The following is a 21,264-nucleotide window of genomic DNA, read 5'->3' as shown; positions in this document are numbered from 1 at the left end:
TGTCAGCTGTTTTCTTTCTCCTGTTGTTTGAATATATTGCAACTGTTGTTTCATTTACTATGCTGCATTTACCTTTGCTGGCCCTGGTGCTGAACTTGGAAGTGCCTCCCTACTCTCCCAACTAGGTTAGCCCTTCGCTGTAGGGTTGAAGGGATTTAGTTTAGAGACTTAGTTCTCCTCCCCTTTTTTCCTTTTGTTGATGTTTTTTCTCTTGTGCATCTTTGCAACTTGCTTTTCCCCTCCTCTCTTCCTTGCTTTATTTCTTCTTGTTCCCCCTTCTCTCCTTTCCTCTCTTTTGCCCCCTCCTTCTTCTTTCCTCCTCTTTCTTCTTACTCTCCTTTTTCACCTCTTCTCTCCGCCTTCTCCTCGCCTTTTCAACATGACCCTCAAAATGGATGCTGTTCCCAGGCTCCAAAACCATAATTTTTCTACATTGTACCATAATCTTTCCCTTTCTTCCAAATCGAAGGGAGTCAGCATACTTTTGTCCAAATCCATACCCTGGCAATTGTTAGACCAATATTCTGACCAGGAAGCCAGGTATCTACTTTTAAAAGGCAAGATCCAATCTCGAGTTTTTACCCTTGCAAATGTTTATCTTTCAAATGTTAACCAGACTTTTTTGGAATCTCTCCTGGACAGATTGGAGGAGTTTGCAGAGGGTTCACTGGTCTTAGGTGCTTCTCACATGTCTCCGGCATTGCACAACCGAAACCATAATATCTTACACAAATTTCAATTACTTGATGTGTGGAGAGTGCTTCACCCTAGGGAACAGGACTTTACATACTACTCTGCGGTTCATGACTCTTATTTGTGCATTGATTTCTTTTTGATCAAACATGCAGTGTTGCCTTCTGTATCTGGCGCAGAAATAGGTCAGATTACTCTCTCGGACCATGCCCCTACCCAGGGTTGTGGAAATTAAAAAAAAAACAACTACTTGTCCAAGGGCTAAAACTGGCGCCGAATCTACTTGTCCCTCATGCCAATCTACTTGTGCCAATAAAAAAATAAATAGTTTTAATCAAAACTCTGGATGCACCGTTACCAGTTTTTGGGTATCAAGTATGAGTACAGATATTTTGCTTTCAATACTCGCTGATACCGCGTACCGATAGCGATGCTTCCGTTGGCATGGAGCAGACTTCCTAGGCAAGCAGGAAGCCGGGCAGCAGGTAATGACATCCCTGCTTCCTGATAGCCAGGGAATCCAACTCCATGTTGTTTGGTCGGCTTGATTGTGATTGGCCGGGGAACCCACTTCCCAGCCCATCAGCATCGAGCCAGCTTCCCGGCCAATCAGGAAATCTTCCTCTGACCGGAAGTTCCGGTATCGGAGCATTTGGGCAAGTACTCTGTATCGGTGCATCCCTAATCAAAACTGTATTTGGCTGTGCTAAATAGTGCTTCTCATTGGTCAGCGTGGTCACCTGACCATGCTGACCAATGAGTGCTTGCAACTTGCGAGTGAAATTCCAAATGCATAGGGCAGGACTGCGCTGGACAGCAGTACAGGGTACAAATAGTACACCTGTACTGGCGGAGGGTAAGGACTGTTCGCCGAAAGGTAAGTATAGCCGGTGGGGGTCTTGGGAGAGACCGGCCCAGATTTGATTGGGTTATTCCATTTTCCCATATTACCTGGGAAAGTGAACTTACACTTTAATGCACATTGTAAGTGTAAGAGAGTTCTGCTGCCTGGCTACTGCAATATGGCACACAGTGGAATGTCGGCAGCGCACACACACAATGTCCTACGCGTGCGTTAATTTGCATGCAGGGGCAGCAGGGTTGGTTTAAAAATTTTTCTTTTTTTTATCACTTTTATTCTTTACATTTTTATATATTTTAATATTTATTACTTTTTTATTACCCTCCTACACAGAGCAGATGTTCTGTGCAGTTCCTGACAGCTGAGACAGGTGGGCTGTGATTACAGCGCTCCGGTCTCAGTGATCACACAGAGCAGAGGAAGAACAGACACTCTTCGTCTGCTCTACAGGCTCTATGGTGAACTCATGTGACGTGGTCCCGGGTCCCCCAGAGGAGCGTGGGACCCCAAAAACCACAGCGGGGGACCCGGACAAGATCGCTGCTCGTTTCATAAAAGTGATCAATAAAAATCAGATCACTTGTATAACAACGAGTGGCGGCTCCCCACTGTACATTTAGCTCTGCTTGTCCGGAGCAGGGCTAAATGGGCCCGGGACAAGCAGTGTCGGGCAGTAGGAATTCCACACCCCTGCCTACCACTTTGTCGATTCGACTCTCCCCAGGACTGCCTGTCCGCCCTCGTGAAGACTCAATGAATCTCTGATCCAATACCCAACAATTAAGGCAGCTGTTGCCTGGGAGTTGTCCTCCTTCTTTGAGCTCAATGTGGGCTCCATTGAGAATGCATTGATGGTTTGGGCAGCACATAAGAGCTATATTTGTGGTGTACTTATCAAACACGGCCACCACCAGACAGCAGCGTAGACTTGCCATTATTAATTACTTACTGGCTCGAATTCAACAGCTAGAGATAGCCCATAAGCACACACTCTCTAGGGAGCTAGGCCAAGAGTTATCCCTGTTGCGAGAACGTCTCAGGTCCCACTCACTTTACAAGGTCAAATTTGCTGTTCTGCGCAACTGACAAACTTTTTATGAATATGCCAAAAAGTGTGGCAAGCTTTTGGCTTATGCCCTTAGAAAGCAGAGGGCTCAAGATGATATCCCGGCTTTTTCCTCTCCGGCGGGGAGGAAACTACACACTTCTTCAGCCATAGCAGACACGTTTCAAATATTCTACTCTTCTTTGTATAACTTGCGTCCCTCGCCATCGGGGGTTACACAGTTCTATCGCGATGCTACTATAGATGCTTACTTAGAGGCTTCGGGCATTCTCGGACAGTAGAGGAACGTGAATCTCTCTCCTCCCCTTTGACTGCAAAGGAACTTTCCATGGCTTTTTCTGCCACCCCGAGTGGGAAGACCCTGGGACCCGATGGCCTGTCTGCTTCTTATTACAGGTCCTTTCTTCCACAAGTATCCTCACATTTTTTTTAGACATTTTCAATGCTCTTACCCAGTGATTCCCACTGCCGACAAAACTCCATTCGGCTTCCAGATCGGTTATTCCAAAGCCTGACAAGGACCCTTTACACTGTGCCAGCTACAGGCCGGTCTCCCTTCTAAATAGTGATCTCAAAATGTTTACAAAAATTCTGGGCTTACGTCTTACCCTGATCTTAGAACGTATTGTTCATGTAGATCAAGCCAGTTTTCTTGCACATCGTGAAACCTGAGACAACACTATCTGTACCATAGATCTACTTCATAGAGCTAGGGTGATGGGGACTCCCATGATGCTACTGTCCACGGACGCAGAAAAAGCATTTGACAGTGTGTCATGGAATTTCCTTTGTCAGGTTATCTCTCATATAGGCCTCCCTGTACAACTGCAGCAGTAGATTGGGGCCTTATATTCTCCGCCTTCAGTGACGGTTCAGGTCAATGGCCATAATTCCTTCCCTTTTTCTATTAGGAATGGCACGCGTCAGGGTTGTCCTCTCTCCCCCCTGATTGTTGTGCTTACCCTGGAACCACTCCTATGGCATGTGTGGAAGAATCCAGATATCCAGGGGCTATCACAAAATAGTGGCATATGCAGATGACCTTCTTTTCTACATAACCATCCCTCACACATCCTTGCCAAATCTACTGTCAGAGTTACAGACCTTTGACTTCCTTTCCAACTTTAAAGTTAACTTACAAAAATCAGAGGTGATTAATGTATCCCTTCCTGCTCTGCTTTTTCGCCTACTCCAATGAATGTCATGCTCCGTCTACTATATCTTTTCCAAACGTTGCCCATCCGTTTACCCAGGTGTTATGTACGTTCTATTCGATCAGCCTTTATCCAGTTTTTTTGGCAAGGGAAATCAGCTAGGATCAATAGACACATACTTCAGCGTGCTAAACGCTGAATTGTTTTTTCAGATCCAGACCTCTACTATATTGTCACTCACTTGACAAGGATAGTAGACTGTTGCAGACATGACGGAATCCAGCTTTGGGTTCACGTAGAAAAGGAGAGTGTGGATTTCCCCCTCCGGGGAGCTTCCTGCTTGGAAGCATCAATCTGCAACAGGTATCAGGAGACAACCTAAAAGATCATGACCCGCTGGTATAGGACGCCCTCAGTCCTCTTGAAATTCTTCCCACAACAATCAGATCTCTGTTGGCACTGTCAGAGTCACAAGGGCACCTTATTACATATTTGTTTGGGATTGCCCTAAACTATGTCCGTTCTGGAACCAAGTACTTGTCCACCAATTGACAGACTTCTCAATAACATATAATCCTGCAGCAGTCCTCTTGAACTTAACTCCAATGTCCAGGAAGAGGTCTGCTGTGGAGGACCAAACTGAAGCTTTTTCTCAAACCTGGTTTTACTGGGATCTGTTTGTTGAATCTTCTAAGTACAGGGCTTTCTTTGAAGGAGAATAATGGAAGGAGTACCTCTCGCCCCTAGGTGAGGGTTCCTTCTTTTCTGTTCTGATTTTGTCTTCTTTCTTTATTACCTCTCTCTTGATGTCCTCTTTTCTTCGCTCTGTTTTCCACCCCCCTTAGCTTATTAGCAGTAAGTCAAAAACACAGGAATTGTATTTCCCCCTGCATATTTATAATATAATGTTCAGGGTGGTTAAGATCAATATTTAGCTGTATCTTATCAAATAAACAGTCTTTATTTCATCAAAACAGTCAAATGAAAACAGCTTTTCATCAGCAAACAATAAATACACAGAACATTTCTGTCCATGTCCAACTGGACTCAAACAGTCAATGTATGCGGAAAGTTGATATGCATATGGAGCCCTGTGGATTGAAATGGGTAGGGTGAAGTGAGGGAAGCTGGCAGAATAATAAAAAAAAAACAGGTATAGATCACCTCTCTGGTAAACTAAACCTGCATGTTTCCAGGGCAAACCAGACAGGACTTTTAACAGGTGACCATTAATGCCACAGTAGAGGCCTAGATCCAGATTAAGCCGTCAAGTGAAATCTTCTGTTGTGAGGCAGGTTCGCCCAACTTGCAGAAGATGGAGAGGATACAATGGTCTGTTGGAAAACTGGAGCCAAGCGACCAGGATGACAGGATTTAGATTTTCCATGGCTCGCTCCTGGAAGCAATTGTCTCACTGGATTCTCAGAGGGACCAAGTCAGTCTAGGGTGATAGGGTGGTAGGTTCATTCTTTACATACTCTGATAGGCTTTGCCAGAAGGTAGTGGTAAGAGCCTTGCTGTTTCACAAAAGTTCAGAGTCTGGGGTATGGAATTTGACCACATATTGGCCTATGGTCATTTCTTCCTGACGAAGGCAGAGGAGCACCCCAGCTGCAGAAGACATTTTCCCGGGCTCTTTGAACGTTTTCTGAAACACATCCAAGAATGCAGTTAGGGTGGGGGACACAGGAACATGTAGTTCCCAGGATGGAGAGGCCCCAACTAAGCCATCACCAGAGAGGAGTGAGATGATTTACACCTTTTGGGCAATTAGTAGGGAAATGGTGGCTGGAAAGTTCAAAGTGGACCACTGAACGGGGAGTTCAGCGGTCGAACAGACCGCCGAACGCCCTTATAGTTCAGCTTGTGTGTTCGGCGAACCAATTTCCATTCATTTGGTCTATGGGATGTCACTCATAAAACATATTTATTGGTGGTTGTTCTCCCTGACCCAAACACCTACTTCATGTACAGGTTAGTGCTTCCCCTTTTTATCTGGTTATCCTGGGTATGCCATGGTTGCAGGCCCATAACCTACAAATTAAATGGAATACAGGTGGGTTTGCCTTCCACTCAAAAAATTACCTACATAACTGTCTTGACTACATTTGCATCTCTCCATTGCCTCAATCCTGAAAACAACTAATGCAGGCTTGGTTGATACGTCTATCAAGATTTCTTGGACAAAGAAAGGATCAGTGCCCTCCCACCACACCTAATGTACAATTGCCCTATTGAACGGCTGCCAGGAGTGGAGTTGTGGGGCACAAGGCAATGCGCCTTGTGAAGCCCTAACCACAGATCAGCTGCAAGACTTTGCCCAATTAGGGCTCAGTACTCTGTAAGAGCCATGATTGGGCAAAGTCATAGTTGGGGCAGTCTGTGTCGATCTTGCCAGAGGTCACTATTGTAGGTTCTTTAAAAATGCCCAACCTTTCCTGTACACGCACTTTTACACTCCATGTTTTATGTTGCTTGGTATCAATTACCCCTGTTAAATCCTCCTAAACAGTTTGTTCAGCAATAAAAAAAATTGATTAACCTTTGCAGTGGAGCTTCCCTTGCACTGCAAGGGTTAACTGCTTGTTTGTGTCTAGGTGCTAAAAAAATAAGTTATACTCACCTGATCATTCGAGCCAGCTTGTTCTTAAACTGGTCCCAAGAGCCTCTCTCCCCCTCCTCTGCAGCGGTCTAAGAATCATTGTGTCATCACATTCTATACAAGTGTGTAGACCTGAGGACGCTGAGGAACATTCCATATGTGCAGCGGAGGAGGAGACACACTCCAGGGAAGCAGGGTGTCGGCTCGGTAGTTTTGGTGAGCAACTTAAAAAGCAAAGTAAGTAAAACATTTTTTAGCACCTAGACAAAAAACAAGCTGTTAACCCTTGCAGTGTGAAGGTAGCCCCACTGCAAGGGTTAGTAACATTTTCCCCCGGAGTTCTTCATTAAAAAATGGCTGTTCCTGTTTTAGATGCAGCTATCTCTTGTTTGAACAAGGTTTTAACGGTCCTTGGAACGGAAGTTACTGTTTTCAAGGAACAAGTGTACAAGAGTTTAGAAACCCTCTTTAAGGCCTTATTTGCCTATGAAGGTGTTAGGGAAGTAAGAATCCAGACAGAAACTTAAAGTGCAGATTTAAAAAATAGGAGTTTATTGAAAACAATAATGAACATAAATGGCAAACAATGGAGAAAGTCCAGGACATTGTCAGTGCCAAGATAGAGGTCAGATGCCAGAGTAGGTAGTCAGCCAAACCAGGTCAGGGAGCACTGAGAGCAGGGTGAATGGAAACAAAAGTCTGGAACCAGGTGATCAGTCAGCCAGAGCCAGGGTCATACACGAAGAACAGGAACAGGAACGGCAGAGCACTTGGTAGATCAGAACAAATGCAAGTGCGGAGACTGAATGGACAAGGTGAAGGTTAAATAGTGAACTGGTGTTTGCATCATCACTCTGAGACAGGAACTTGTCAGAAGTCTTGACCATAGTTGCAGACTGATGATGTTTGCGGGTTTGGATATACAACCCCAATTCCATAAAAGTTGGGACGCTGTGTAAAATCTACATAAAAACAGAATGCAATGATTTGCAAATCTCATAAACCCATATTTTATTCACAAGAGAAATAAAAAAAAAAAACATGTCAAATGAATAAGCTGAGAAAATTGTACCATTTTAAGAAAAAAATAAGGCAATTTTGAAGTTGATGGCAGCAACACGTCTCAAAATAGTCGGGACAGGGCCATGTTTACCACAGTGTAGCATCCCTTCTTCTTTTAACACTCTGTAAATGTCTGGTAAATGAGGAGACCAGTTGCTGGAGTTTTGGGAGAGGAATGTTGTTCCATTCTTGCGTGATATAGGATTCATACTGCTCAACAGTCCTGGGTCGTCTTTGTCATATTTTTTGTTTCAAGATGCACCAAATATTTTCAATTGGTGAAAGGTCTGGACTGTAGGCAGGCTAGTTAAGCACCCGGACTCTTCTACTACAAAGCCATGCTGTTGTCATAGATGCAGTTTAGCATTGTCCTGCTAAAATATATGCAAGGTCTTCCCTGAAAAAGATGTTGTCTGGATAGGAGTATATGCTTCTCTAAAACCTGGATATATCTTTCAGCATTGATGGTGCTTTTCCTGATGTGCAAGCTGCCCAGTCCATACGCACTAATGCACCCCTATGCCATCAAAGATGCATGATTTTGAGCTGATAAGCCAGAAGGTCCCTCTCCTCTTTAGTCCGGAGGACTTGGTGCTCATGGTTGCCAAAAAAATGTCAAATTTCAGTTCATCAGACCACATAACAACAGACCATTTTAAATTAGCTTTGGCAGCATTTCTGGATCATGTTCAGATATGGTTTCTTCTTTGCATGATAGAGCTTTAACTTGCATTTGTGGATGGCACGGTGAACTGTGTTTGCAGACAGTGGTTGTTGGAAGTATTCCTGAGCCCATGCAGTGATATCCATCACAGAACCATGCCTGTTTTTAATGCAGTGCCGTCAGGGCCAGAAGATCACGGGCTTCCAATATTGCGTTTTGACCTTGTCCCTCACACACAGTGATTTTTTTAAATTCTGAAATTGTTTTACATTTTTTAGAAACAGACTGGTGAACCTTTGCCCATCTTTACTTCTGAGACACTCTGACGCTCTAAGATGCTCTTTTTATACCCAGTCAGGTTACTGATGTATTGCCAATGAACCTAATTAGTTGCAAAATGTTCTTCCAGCTCTTCCTTATTAGAACCACTTACTTTGCCAGCTTTGTGTTGCCCTGTCCCAACTTTTTTGAGACGTGTTGCTGCCATCAATTTTAAAATGACCTTATTTTTTTCTTAACATGGTAGATTTTCTCAGTTTAAATATTTGATGTTTTCTATTTTTTATTGTGAATTAAATATGGGTTTATGAGATTTGCAAATCACTGTATTCTGTTTTATGTAGATTTTACACAGCGTCCCAACTTTTATAGAATTGGGTTTGTAAGAGGGCATCAAAGAGGAACAGCAGTGTCAGAAACACTATACAAGCCATACTGCAAGCAACTAAACAAGGAAGGGTACGAAATTCTGATGCCAGGCCCTGCTATGCAACCTGCTTTTGCCACTATGGCGGTGTGTACAACCTTATCTCTGTGGTCTAAGGATGGGGCTAGTGATTCTGGGTCCATCATGACATGCCCCAGCTCTCTCTATTGATTAGAGCTCTTCCCTGTGGCCTTCTACTACTGCATACATGGCCTGGCGAATATCCTTTGATAAATCTCCAGGATGAGTCACGTGTCTGTCACATGCAAAGGGTCCTATGTGTAAAATGTTTGCAGAGCTTCTTTGCAAGAAGTGCAGTGAATGTATGCTCTTTACTGTGGAATGCCTGCTTCCCGTGGCTAAATTCTCAGTTTCCTCCTTCAAGAAGATTTTTCTTTTCTCTCTCCCAAGCCTGAGGAACCAAACCAAGCTAGGCTCTCAATTTCGTCATTTGCCCTGGGCCTTCGAGCCTGCCAAATCCAGGAACAAGCCCTCTTCATTATGACGTTTTCAAGTTAAACACCTAAAAAAGTTTCTCTCGACTGTTGGATGTGGTTCATGGTTTAGGCCCACAACCTCAACTGGTGGGTCGTGACCCAAAAGTGGGTCGCGACACCATGTTCAGTGGGTCGTCACGTGCCTTCCACTTTTCAAGTTTCATATTTCCAGTTCTCGTAAGGTAGGAAGACTGGGTGGATCTTCTTTTGGCGTGTGTATATGTGTGTGAGATTATGGTTGTGTGTGTCTGTCAGTGTTTTTGAGGGCACGTTCACACTAGGACAGTGCATTAATCGAACAGTCCTGTGCCATTAGCACACTGTACCAAGCAATCGCACCTACTGTGCATTCTGGTGCGGGAGGTGCGTTGCGTCACCATTCATCACCACCTCCCGTCCTCAGTTCAATCGCCTGCACCAGAACGTGTGGTACCACAATGCTGTGCATTCCATTGCAGTGCGACTTGGTCGAGACTTAACCAAGGACAAATGTGGGTCCTGAGGTTACACAGGTTGAGAACCACTAGTTTAGGCCTTTCGAGGTTACCTCCATGCTACAGTTTACATCTGCATGTCTGACTCCCTCTTCATCACTCCTAAGGGTCCCTCTGTGCTAGCCTCTCATTCCACTATCACTAGGTGGATTTGGCATACTATCACCCTGTCCTATGAGATAAATGATACATTTCTCCTCTTTCTGGTAAAGGCTCACTCTACTAGGAGCATTAGTACTTCTTGGGTCTTCCAGCATCAGTCTTCGGTTTCCCAAATCTGCTTTCTGCCTCTGTTCATACCTTTGCCAAGGATCACTAGGTGGACTTTCAGGTCTCTGTGAATGCTAGCTTTGTCCGCAAGGTTCTTTAGTCGGCCCTCTTGAACTGTAGTCTCCTTCTGTTTCCTGTTGGGAGTTAGTTGTTGTTGTTGTTTTCATAGGCCAGGCATCTGTGCTTTGCTCTGTTGCCCATATTCCTCTGTTGGCAACTTTTGGACTTTACATCTGTTCAATAATTGGCTGTGTCCTGTAATGTACAATCAAGAAAAATTGATTTTCCATTTCTTGGAGTACAGGACAGGACCCTCCCCTGTCTTTTCTGTGATCCACTCGTGTACTGCTTGCCAGAAACCTGAGGCAAGCTGGGAGTTGGAGGGGTTATACAAAGCTGTCCGTAATATGGGATATGCAGCTACCTACAGGTGATTTGCCAGGGTCCAATCACCTGTAGGTAGCTGCATATCCCATACATTCAAGAATTAACTACGTGCCCTGTGATGTATGCCAAAAACTGATTTTATTAGTAAGACAAAAATACTTTTATTTTCATTTGTATCTGTGTTTATAAGATTTTAAATGTATGTTTAATTTGTTTTTACTACTTATATACTATCTCTATTCCACAAATACATTGTACATGACAAAGGATTCGCAGAGCATTATGGATTAGATTTAGCGGCCCTGTCTAAACAGAGCAGGTAGGCAGGGGATGGAGGCTAATGAGTCAATGAAAAAATATGCTACTGAGCTCTGTAGTATTTTAGAAAAAGCTATTTTAGTCCCAAACATAAGTAAAAAAAAAAATGTATACAGTCATGTGAAAAAGTAAGTACACCCAATATAAACTGTTGACTTGTTCAAAATATTTGAACAGGCAAATATGAGATCTTCATTCAAACAGTGCCTACAGGTAAAGGTGATACTTTTGAATAAAACATAAGGAAAATGTGCCTCTTTTATTTAATACAATAGCTGTAATGGTGTACATTAAAAAAGTTAAAAAAAAAAAGAGAACGCTGGCCTCAGAAGTTGGTAATTGGCCACTTTAGCAATACAAATGATTCTTGTAGGCATTTTACATACTGCTCCTTTTTCTAAAAATCCTCCCCTCACCACTGCCTGATATTACACACTATGTGAGAGGCTGCACTACCGAGAGTCTGTGGGTAGCTACAGCGAGCGCTGCCTGCCTGCCCCACTCAACTCTCACTATCTTTCACAGATCTATTACTATGATGCCACAATGCATTGAATTCTGCAAATGGAGGAGTGAGCAGTTGAATTACAGAATCAGCTCCTCCATTCACGGAACCTGATGCGTTGTGCGTTCATAGTAATAGACATCTGTGAAAGGTGGAAAGAGCTGCAGACTCCTTTGGCTGCAGCCTCTCATTTTTTAGAAGATGGAGCAGCTGAAACTAAAGGTATACATACAATTAAACACATCTAATGTGTTTGGTGTTGTATCCTCCCAAAAAAGGACTAACCTTCAGCTTTAACGAAAACCGGTTCCACCTGCATACTCCCTAAGGCGTTTCTAATTATTGTCATTTATTCTGGAACACATGATTTTCATTTCATGGATTTAAAAGTGGTAATAAGTGTAGGGGTATACTTATTTTTTCTATGTGAAAAGTGTGCATTTTCAATATTTATGACCTGATCATAAAAATGGGATTAATTCCACCAGGTCAATTGTATGTGTTATTTGTTCAAGTGTATCACCTTTCATCTGTAACAAAACATACATGGACGCGCACAACTGTAATGTGGTCAGGTCTCTCACTTACTGACTTTGTGGAAGATGGTGTGCATAGACTCTTCAAAAATCGGGAGAGGAGCCCCGTGTAACGTGTTCAACAGAAAAAATATATACATAGAAGAGCGCAACTACCTGAGAAGTTGATTAGATGCTGAGCATCCTACTGTGGGTGGCTAATTGGTTGAGAAATAAATAGTTGGTATATGACTTACGGTTGTGATGTCATGGATGGGCACATACACTCCCTGCAGTCCCGTGTGGTCAGCAATATTGATCCGTAAGTTACCGGGCAGGAAGATCTAAATTAGCTAGGGTATCCCCAGGCCGCGTCCTCGGCTGGCCGGGCCGAGCCGCGGCAACTGGAGCAGGAGAGGGAGAGTTGTCCGGCAGCTGGAATCGGCACTGTGCAGTGTGTTGCCGTGTGGTGTGCGGTGCGAACGCTGACAGGTCCAGTGATCGGTATCGGTCACTGCTCGTGAGTCTGAGGGAGATATGTTTGGGTTGTAAGGCACCCCTGTGGGATCAGTTGGCGGCTACGTGTTTCGAGGGTAACCCTCTTTGTCTAGCCTTAGAGCGGTATCAGCCGCGGGAGAATGAGTGTCTTTTAAAATTGACAGGGGGGAGGAGTCAAATCCGAATGAGTGCCATGATAGGTCCCGATAGATAGGGTTAGACGCCGAGAGGCGGACCAACAGTCTCAAAGGCACTTCGGGGAGGATTAGTCAAGAACTCTCATACTCCGGTTTGATCATCTTAAAAAGTAACACCAAATCAAGCAGTTTATCACTTGCTCCCATGACCATGTGATATACGGGCTTACTTGTCCCTGTGGGTTGATGTATATTGGTCGCACCATACGCCCACTACGGGCCAGGATCCGGGACCACAGGCGTCTTATTGCTAAGGTCGACCTGGAACACAGTGTCCCAAGACACTTTTCCATCAAACACCAAAAAAGGATCCATGACCTGAGGGTATTTGCAATCGAATACATTCCCACACACTTATCCCCATCAGAACGTTTCCATACACTTTGCAGAAGAGAAACATTCTGAATTTATAAACTCAATACTTTAACACCGAATGGGCTAAATGAAGAAATTGAGATACACACTATTCTGTAGTGCATCTCAACTCTTTGTAATACTATTAACCATAATAATATGTTTTAGGTTTTCCAGCCTTGCGATAGAAGCTGTGTGCTAGCATCTTGACCAAATGTCATGTAGACCAAATGTCATGTTGCATACACACCTAAAAAGCTTTGCAACAGTAGTAAAAGCGCCAAGTCCTGGTGTGTAATTCACCAGCTGTCCTTGGATTCCTCTACTAGTTCCCCAAGGGACCCAGGTGGACTCACCTGAATATTGGTACTAACCCTAACGCCTATATCAAGAGTAGATGGTCACCCCTTAACAGTTTTGGAGCTATAAGTAGTCCTCGTTCCATTGGATAATAAACATCAATTTTTATTTTAAAAAAAACGTTTCAATCATTGGATAATAAACATTAATTTTTAATATTTTTTATTTCAAAAAACGTTTTAACCTAAAATCCTTTTATTCATTTTTTAAATAAATGTGATATTTTCATTTTCTCTATTCACAATTAAAATAATAGGTTTTTATCTGTGTCACAATGTAAGTTCTCCATTTGCCAGCAGGGTTTACATAGTTTTAATATTAGTCCACTTGGCCTGTCCAAACGGCAATACTCATTTGTAATAAGCTGTGACAATAGCCAACATAGAGATCGAAGAACACGCATGGATCCCAGAATGAAAAACCGGAGTATGAGAGTTCTTGACTAATCATCCCTGAAGTGCCTTCGAGACTGTTGGTCCGCCTCTCGGCGTCTAACCCTATCATGGCACTCATTCGGATGTGACTCCTCCCCTCTGTCAATTTTAAAAGACACTCATTCTCCCGCGGCTGATACCGCTCTAAGGCTAGACAAAGAGGGTTATTCTCGAAGCACGTAGCCGCCAACTGATCCCACAGGGGTGCCTTACAACCAAAACACATCTCCCTCGGACTCACGAGCACTGACCGATACCGCTCACTGGACCTGTCAGCGTTCGCGCCGCACACCACATGGCAACACACTGCACAGTGCCGATTCCAGCTGTCGGACAACTCTCCCTCTCCTGCTCCAGTTGCCGTGGCTCGGCCCGGCCAGCCGAGGACGCGGCCTGGGGATATCCTAGCTAATTTAGATCTTCCTGCCCGGTAACTTACGGATCAATATCGCTGACCACACGGGACTGCATGGATGGGCCCATCCATGACATCACAACTGTAAGTCATATACCATCTATTTCTTTCTCAACCAATTAGCCACCCACAGTAGGATGCTCAGTATCTAATCAACTTATCAGATAGTAGCGCTCTTCTATGTATATATTTTTTTCTGTTGAACACCTTTCATCTGTAGATACTTTTAATTGAAAATGCCTGTAAATATAAAAAAGATGCATACTTTACAAGAGTATGACATTTAAAAAAAAACTGAATTGGGTCAGGGAGGTTTTTATTTCTTCTTATGGCACTTTAATATGACTATCATCTGTTGGTTTCCAATTTCTTCTTACACAATATTATATTCTTACATTGTTCACTTTAGCTGCCCCCCACTGGGTTAACAGGCCAAAAGATGAAATTCATAGTCCTGGAGAACATGTAAAATTCATCTGTGATGTAGATGGCAAGCCCAAACCTACGATTACCTGGACAATTAATGGAAAATCTGTAAAAGGTATGGAATAAAAGTATATTACTTACACTTTAGTCCAGTCTTGTATTTTTACTTTTTTTGTTTTTGTTAATTTGCCCTTATCAGATTGCAGATAAAAGACTGCAGCTATAGGTTGTTTCTGCTACCCAACCGTTCCCTTCCCTTTTTAGTAACCAATGCAGACAGAATAACTATCAGCATTATGTGAATTTCCAACTGCTGCACTGGGAATGATAGAAATAAAATAAAGGTTATGGGTAACTGTGCATAGCATAGTTTAAAAATAAATTAGTTATTGTTCAGCAAACTATTTATAAGCTAGAGTATATAATTATTCATATTATCATGATTATACAGGATTTATATAGCACCTGCACTTTTCACAGTGCTTTACAATATAAGGAAGATAGTACAGTTACAATACGATAAGTAAAGATGATTAGGAGGACCCTGCCCATGAAAGCTTACAATCTAAAAGGGAGGGAAAAGTGATACAAAAGGTGGCAGCTGTTGGGTTCTGTAGTTCAGCGGTTGGGTTTAGGCGGGATAAGCTTTCCTGAAGAGATGAGTCTTCAGGGATTGCCTAAAGGCAGATAGAGTAAGGGATAGCTGGACAGGTTGGTGTAGGGAGTTCCAAGGGATAGGAGAGACTCTAGATAAGTCCAGGAGGCAAGCATGTAAGGGGTTTGGTTAGGAAGGGGTGTATTTTGGAGATGTTACAAAGGTGAAGGCGGCAGGATTTAGATAGTGATTGGAAGTGGGGCAGAAAGGTCAGGTCAGAGTCCAGGATCACACCTAGCACCTTGACATGGGGGGGGCAGGATAGTTGTGTTTATCTGTCTCAATTGAAAAGTTGGGGGGAAGTGCACAGGGGGAGGAAATATAATCAGCTCAGTTTTTGAAAATATTTGAGTTTTAGGAAGTGTTCAGAGTGATATGTCAGTAATTTAATGACATATAAGGACACTGTAGGGGTGAGCTGCAGAGTGAAGAGATATATTTGAGCATCAGCAGCATAGAAATTGTTTTGGAAGCCATGCAAGCTTATCAACTGACCTAGAGAGGAGGTGTAGACAGAGAAGAGAAGGGATCCAAGGACAGAGCCGTGGGGGACCCCTACGGAAAGAGGAAGAGATAGGAGAGGAGGAGGTAGATTTGTAGGTGACACTAAAGCATTGCTTGGATAGGTAGGAGGAGAACCATTAGAGAGCAGAGTCTTGGAGACCAAGTGAGTGGAGTTTTTTGAAGAGCAGCTGGTGTTCAACTGTGTCAAAAGCAGCAGGTTTAATAGCAAGAGTCAGGCGTAATGGCCATTGTTTTTAGCAGTGATTAGTGAGTTTTAGGAAAGCAGTTTCCGTGGATTGTTGGGGGTGAAAGGTTATTAGTGAGGAGGTGGTTCAGGCGGTTGTAGATTAGGCATTCTAGGAGTTGGGAGGTGAATGGGGGAAAGGAAATTTATCCGAGATTGTTAAAGTTAGTGGGGTCCAATAAAGGTGTTTTTTCGGTATGGGGTGAACAGTGCATGTTTTAGAGGGGAGGGGAAGATGCCATTATAGAGGGAAAGATTGAAGATGTGAGTAAGAGAGTGTAGGATAGAACAAGAGAGTGACTGAAGTAGTGGTGAGGGAACAGGGTCCAGGGGGCAGGTGGTGAGGTGGTTGTCAGAAAAAAGCTTTGCATCCTTCTCTGCAATGACCGGGTCAGAAGTGGAAAGTAACAATTGTGGTGGAGGGTCTGATGCGTTAATTGGAGAAGATAATTGGAAAGTGGAGGCAGAATTGCATCTATCTTGTTTTTAAAATGAATGGCATGTTCTGGGCAGTGAATGCGTTAATGGGTGGAGGCGGGGGACATAGTAGAGATGTAAAAGTAGAAAAAAGTAGACGAGGACTGCATGAGATTGTGTTAATGAGTGACAGTCTGCCTGGCAGTTATATTTTAGGAGGGCAGCTTTATACAGGGTGAATACTTGCAGAGGACCTACATTGTAGTTTTACGCCACACTCGCTCACAAGCCAGACTAAATCTTTTGAGTTTCCTGGTATCTTCTGTTTGCCAAAGTTATAGCGGAGGTGGCCTAAGTCTGCGTATAATCAGAGGAGCCAGTGTGTCTAGGAAGGATGAGAGCAAGCTGTTGAAGACAATAGAAGCCAGATCAGGCAAAATGGGTGAGATTTTGTCAGAGGTAGTTCAAGAGAAGAGAAGGGTTGAAATGGCGAAGGTTTCCCTGGGTAACAGTGTGCTGGTTGGGGGGATTTGCGGTTGGGGACAAGATGAGCGTGAAACTGACAAGGTTGTGGTCAGACAGAAGTAAAAGAGCACTGGAGATGTTGCAAGGAGTGCTTAGGTGAGGGAATACAAGGTCTAGTATATTACCATCAGAGTGAGTAGGAGTGTATGGCCATTGTGTTAGGTCAAAAGAAGACGTTCGGTTGAGAAGTTGAGTGTTAATGTAAATGACCAAGAATGATAATTCAGAGGAGAGAAAGTAGGGTAACTTACAGCCCTCCTAAGAGCCGCACAGCCCACAAGAGAGCCCATCTGAGAACTGCACAGTGCCCCTGAGAGCCTGCACAGCTCACCTTTGAGCCCACACAGTCCTCCAGAGACCCTGGAGACATCAGACCGCCACCCTGGAGCAACACAGAATATGCAGCCTTATATTATTTTGCATAGCTGTTAAATGTATTACTGGAATTTGCAGTCCTCTATAGCCGATGGTCTTATTCTGCATTGCTGTATAATGTATTGCTGGGATTTGTTGCCCTCTATAGTTGGTGTTATTCTGCATTGCTGTATTGTTGGGATTTGTAGTCCTCTATAGAAGGTGGTATTCTGCATTGCTGTATAATGTATTGTGGGGATATAAAGTCTTCTATAGTTGGTGGTATTCTGCATTGTTGTATATTGTATTGCTGGGATATGTAGTCCTCTATAGTTTGTGGTATTCTGCATTGCTGTATAATGTATTGTTGGGATTTGTAGTACTCTATAGGTGCCAGTATTCTGCATTATTATATAATATATTGCTGAGATTAGTTCCTCTACAGGTTGGAGTCAATGTCAGAACTACCAGGGTCACAGCGCTCACAGCTGCAACTGGTCCCTGGTGCTCCAACACTGACTCCAAGCTGTAGAGAGACTGTTCCCTTGCAGTGTGCTGTATGACATGTACCTTAGTAGCACACTGCAATGGAACACTTCACTCATTTGCACAGTACAAAGCTACATTTCACTCTGTAGTGATGTTAAAACCTTTCATATTGTATTTTTCTTCTAAGATTTAAGCACATAATTGGTACAGACAGTCGTATGAAGTGTTTTTCTAAAAGTCCTCAGTATTCAGGTCTAAGTGGAGGGTTGGCACTTTGAGACACATAAGTTGGTTTAGTTATTCAGTTTGGGCACTTGGGCTCAAAAAGGTTTACCATCACTGGCCTAAGCCATAGCATCCTTCTGCCCTTTACTGAGAACAACATGACTCTAGCCAGAGACGGCTGCTTCAGCTATAAATGCAGAAGTTAGATTAATCTCCCTTTTAATAATGCTATTATCTTCGCTTTACTGACATCATTAGAGATGGCTGACTCTGTATTTTTAATACATGCTATGGCTGGTTTGCCCTCTGCTGCCAGATATTTTTAAAATCTAAACCAGTGCATTTATCCAACACATCTTTAAGGCTGGGTACCTAGGCTTACCGAAAATGTGCGTTTGCCGCCACGTGTTTTTACCGTGATTCACGGTAAAAAACGCGCAACAAACGCACGTTTACGAGAGCTATCTGGCTGTATCCTAATGGATACGCGCGGCAAATAGGCCCCAAAGAAGCTCCTGTACTTCTTTGGCCGTAGGGCGTTTTGCAGCGCGTTCCATAGGCAATCATTGGTTTTCACATGTTGAGCGTTAAAACGCCCAGGTGTGAACCAGGCCTTAATGTTACAGCATTGTCGAGGGGGCAGTGTAACATGTCTGGCCAGTCTCAAAATGGCCGCATCTACCAGGGGAGAGTTGTTCAGAAATGTCACAGCTTCCCTTTTAAAAGGATAGAGCTTCTCAAAATGGAGACTTTTTCTCCACCTGTGCCCACTTATCTGAGATTATTTCTTTCACTTCCTCGAAGAAAGGAAAATTAGAAACCTTCTTTCTTCAAGTACTTCCTTTTTCTTCTGAGGTTCTACTTCAGCTTTTTCCCATTGTGACGCCTGCTTCACCGCATTCACAAATGGCTGGACAAGCGCAACATCAAAGCCTCCTTCATGTTCATCTTCTTCTTCTGAAAAGTTTGCAGAGCTGTCCATTTCATTAGGGTGGGGGTGTTTGGAGATCAGGATGTCATGTGATGAGCAATCGTAGATTGACCTGGTGGTAACCTGGACTGAGTGTCAGGGACGTTCTCAGCAGCAGCGTCTGGGCCGCAGATCCCGGCCCCTCCTCCAGCCCAGAAGTCACGGAGTGACGTCACGCTCCCTGGGCCGCCGAGTGTAGCTCCGCCCACGGACGCCGACTCCCTCGTTAAAAGCGTGCAGTCAATTAAGACTGTACGTTGAGCAATTGCTCTCCTACCCGCCAACTGAACTGCCTCATCTGCTGGTTGCTATCACGAGCCTTACAAGAGTGAACGAGCCTGGCCACCACTTCTTACCTCCTCTCAACTCCTGGCAAGACTGCTCGGCTAACAGACTTCACAAACCGCAAGTAACAGGGATAGAGGCACTGTGATTATTGTACAGCTTTACTGTATCGCCATCTGCTGGTCAAACCAGATATTACAACCTCCTATGCAATCTGCTGATAACAGGACTCACACTTTATATATGTGCACATATCTCCAGGCAATTTAATACAGTGGTTCATCTACATAGATTGTGCCGAGACATATTTAACCCTCACTTGTATGTGCTACATTGATTACCTTGTATGCGGTAATACACTGGTAATTCCTTTTATTGTTTCAGTGGTATATGATGTTTGTGGGAGCTGCGCCCCCTCACCACACCTAAGAGGGTTATAGCAGTGTCCCCAGCCTGAACCACTTTCTTATCAGAGTGGGCTGTGCCCTGAGATCCTTAATTGAACTCCATAAGAAGGGGGTAGAGTATAACACTGAGGCAAATTCTTTAAGCGATTCCTAGAACACTTGTTTTGTTAAATTTGCTACTTGTAGATTATCGGCCTCTCTATCTTTGGTTGCCTCTAAAAAGCAGCTTTCATGTGCTGTTTTCCCAGAAAGGGCTACGTTTGGACATGCCCAACAACCTTCTGCAGCTGGCCTGGCGTAATGGTGTCTTCATGAGTTTTAGGAGCCTGTCTGGGTCCTGAAGCAGATCTTGAACGTCTTCTATGATCATAATGGCAAGAGTGTTGTTCATATCTGGATGATCTATGCCTAGACAAAGTCGAATCCCGTTTGCTGCGACTATTGTGTGATGGCTTCCAATCCGATCTGGAAGGGCTAATATTAGAAACAGTAATTTTCAGTTGATCTGCGTCTTCTAACCTTCAAATAGATCCATGCGGAGGCAAGTCACCTACCTTCTCTCAACAGGCTGGTCTTTGGGAGGGGTTGGTCTGGCTGTATGCATGCTAAATTTGACTTAATGGTCCTATGGGGGCTGAGGTGGCTGTGCCTAATCCTGGTCGTATGCTTACATGGAGCTGTCAGGAAATACAGTTTAAATATATAAACACTGGGTGGACATTTCTTGTTTCATTATTAAAACTTTTCCCTCTAAGTTTCCAAAATTCTACCTTTTTTTTTAAACTCTCTCTGGCAAGGATTTATAGTTCTTTACATTTTCACAATTACCAGAAAACCATGCTCCAAAATGTTTGTTTAAATCAGGTTCCATATGAAAATTCTCCATTGTAAGAACTTGTCCAAAATGAATTCTAAAGCCTGTTCGCTCACAAAACCATTCCTCTGTCCTTATTTATCATTTTGTACTCTTAAAATTTTTTGTTACTATGATAATGTCATTCATGTAGGCTTATCATGTTACCACCATTCCCAGCGGGGAAAAAAAACCAAAAACTTAATTCCTTTCTTTTCTAATTGCATTTAAGAGGTTAAGTTGTAGAATTGGAAAGTAAGCAGCCTTGTTTGACTCTGCTATACAGGTGAAACTCTAATAATTAGAATATCGTGCAAAAGTTCATTTATTTCACTAATGCAACTTAAAAGGTGAAACTAATATATGAGATAGACTAATTACGTGCAAAGCAAGATAGTTCAAGCCGTGATTTGTGATAATTGTGATGATTATGGCTTACAGCTCATGAAAACCCCAAATCCACAATCTCAGAAAATTAGAATATTACATGCAATCAATAAAACAAGGATTGTACATAGAACAATATCGGACCTCTGAAAAGTATAAGCATGCATATGTACTCAGTACTTGGTTTGGACCTCTCCTCCCGCCGCTTCTCTGGGTCCCCGCTGTATTTTAAAAGGGAAATATCAAGGGACTTTTTAGACCCCTAATATTTCCCCGAAGCCCCCTCCAAAGAGTACAAAAAAAAAATTACGAAAATTAAAAAAAATAAAAATAAATAATGAAAATAAAATAAAACAATAGTAAAAAAATAAATTAAAAAAACGTTTTTTTTTCTTGCCTCAGGCGCAAAAGGAACTGGCTACGGCTATGCTCACGTGGTGCTCGTGCGGCTGCCGGATGAATGTGTCAGA

General features: G+C 43.3%; 1 protein-coding gene across 1 annotated transcript in view; it reads left to right on the top strand.

Annotated features, from left to right (window-relative positions):
- The window catches only part of LOC108799989 (neural cell adhesion molecule L1-like), a 226,244-nt gene that overhangs the window by 126,567 nt on the left and 78,413 nt on the right, over window positions 1–21,264 (top strand). Inside the window, exon 8 of the mRNA XM_018571941.1 lies at window positions 14,463–14,594. Within this exon, the coding sequence (XP_018427443.1) occupies window positions 14,463–14,594 (132 nt within the window). The remainder of the gene's footprint in view (window positions 1–14,462; window positions 14,595–21,264) is intronic.

Source organism: Nanorana parkeri, unplaced genomic scaffold, assembly GCF_000935625.1.
Source record: "Nanorana parkeri isolate BGI_ZX_2015 unplaced genomic scaffold, ASM93562v1 scaffold1874, whole genome shotgun sequence".
Taxonomy (NCBI): Eukaryota; Metazoa; Chordata; class Amphibia; order Anura; family Dicroglossidae; genus Nanorana; species Nanorana parkeri.
This window is presented reverse-complemented; position numbering and strand designations above follow the sequence as displayed.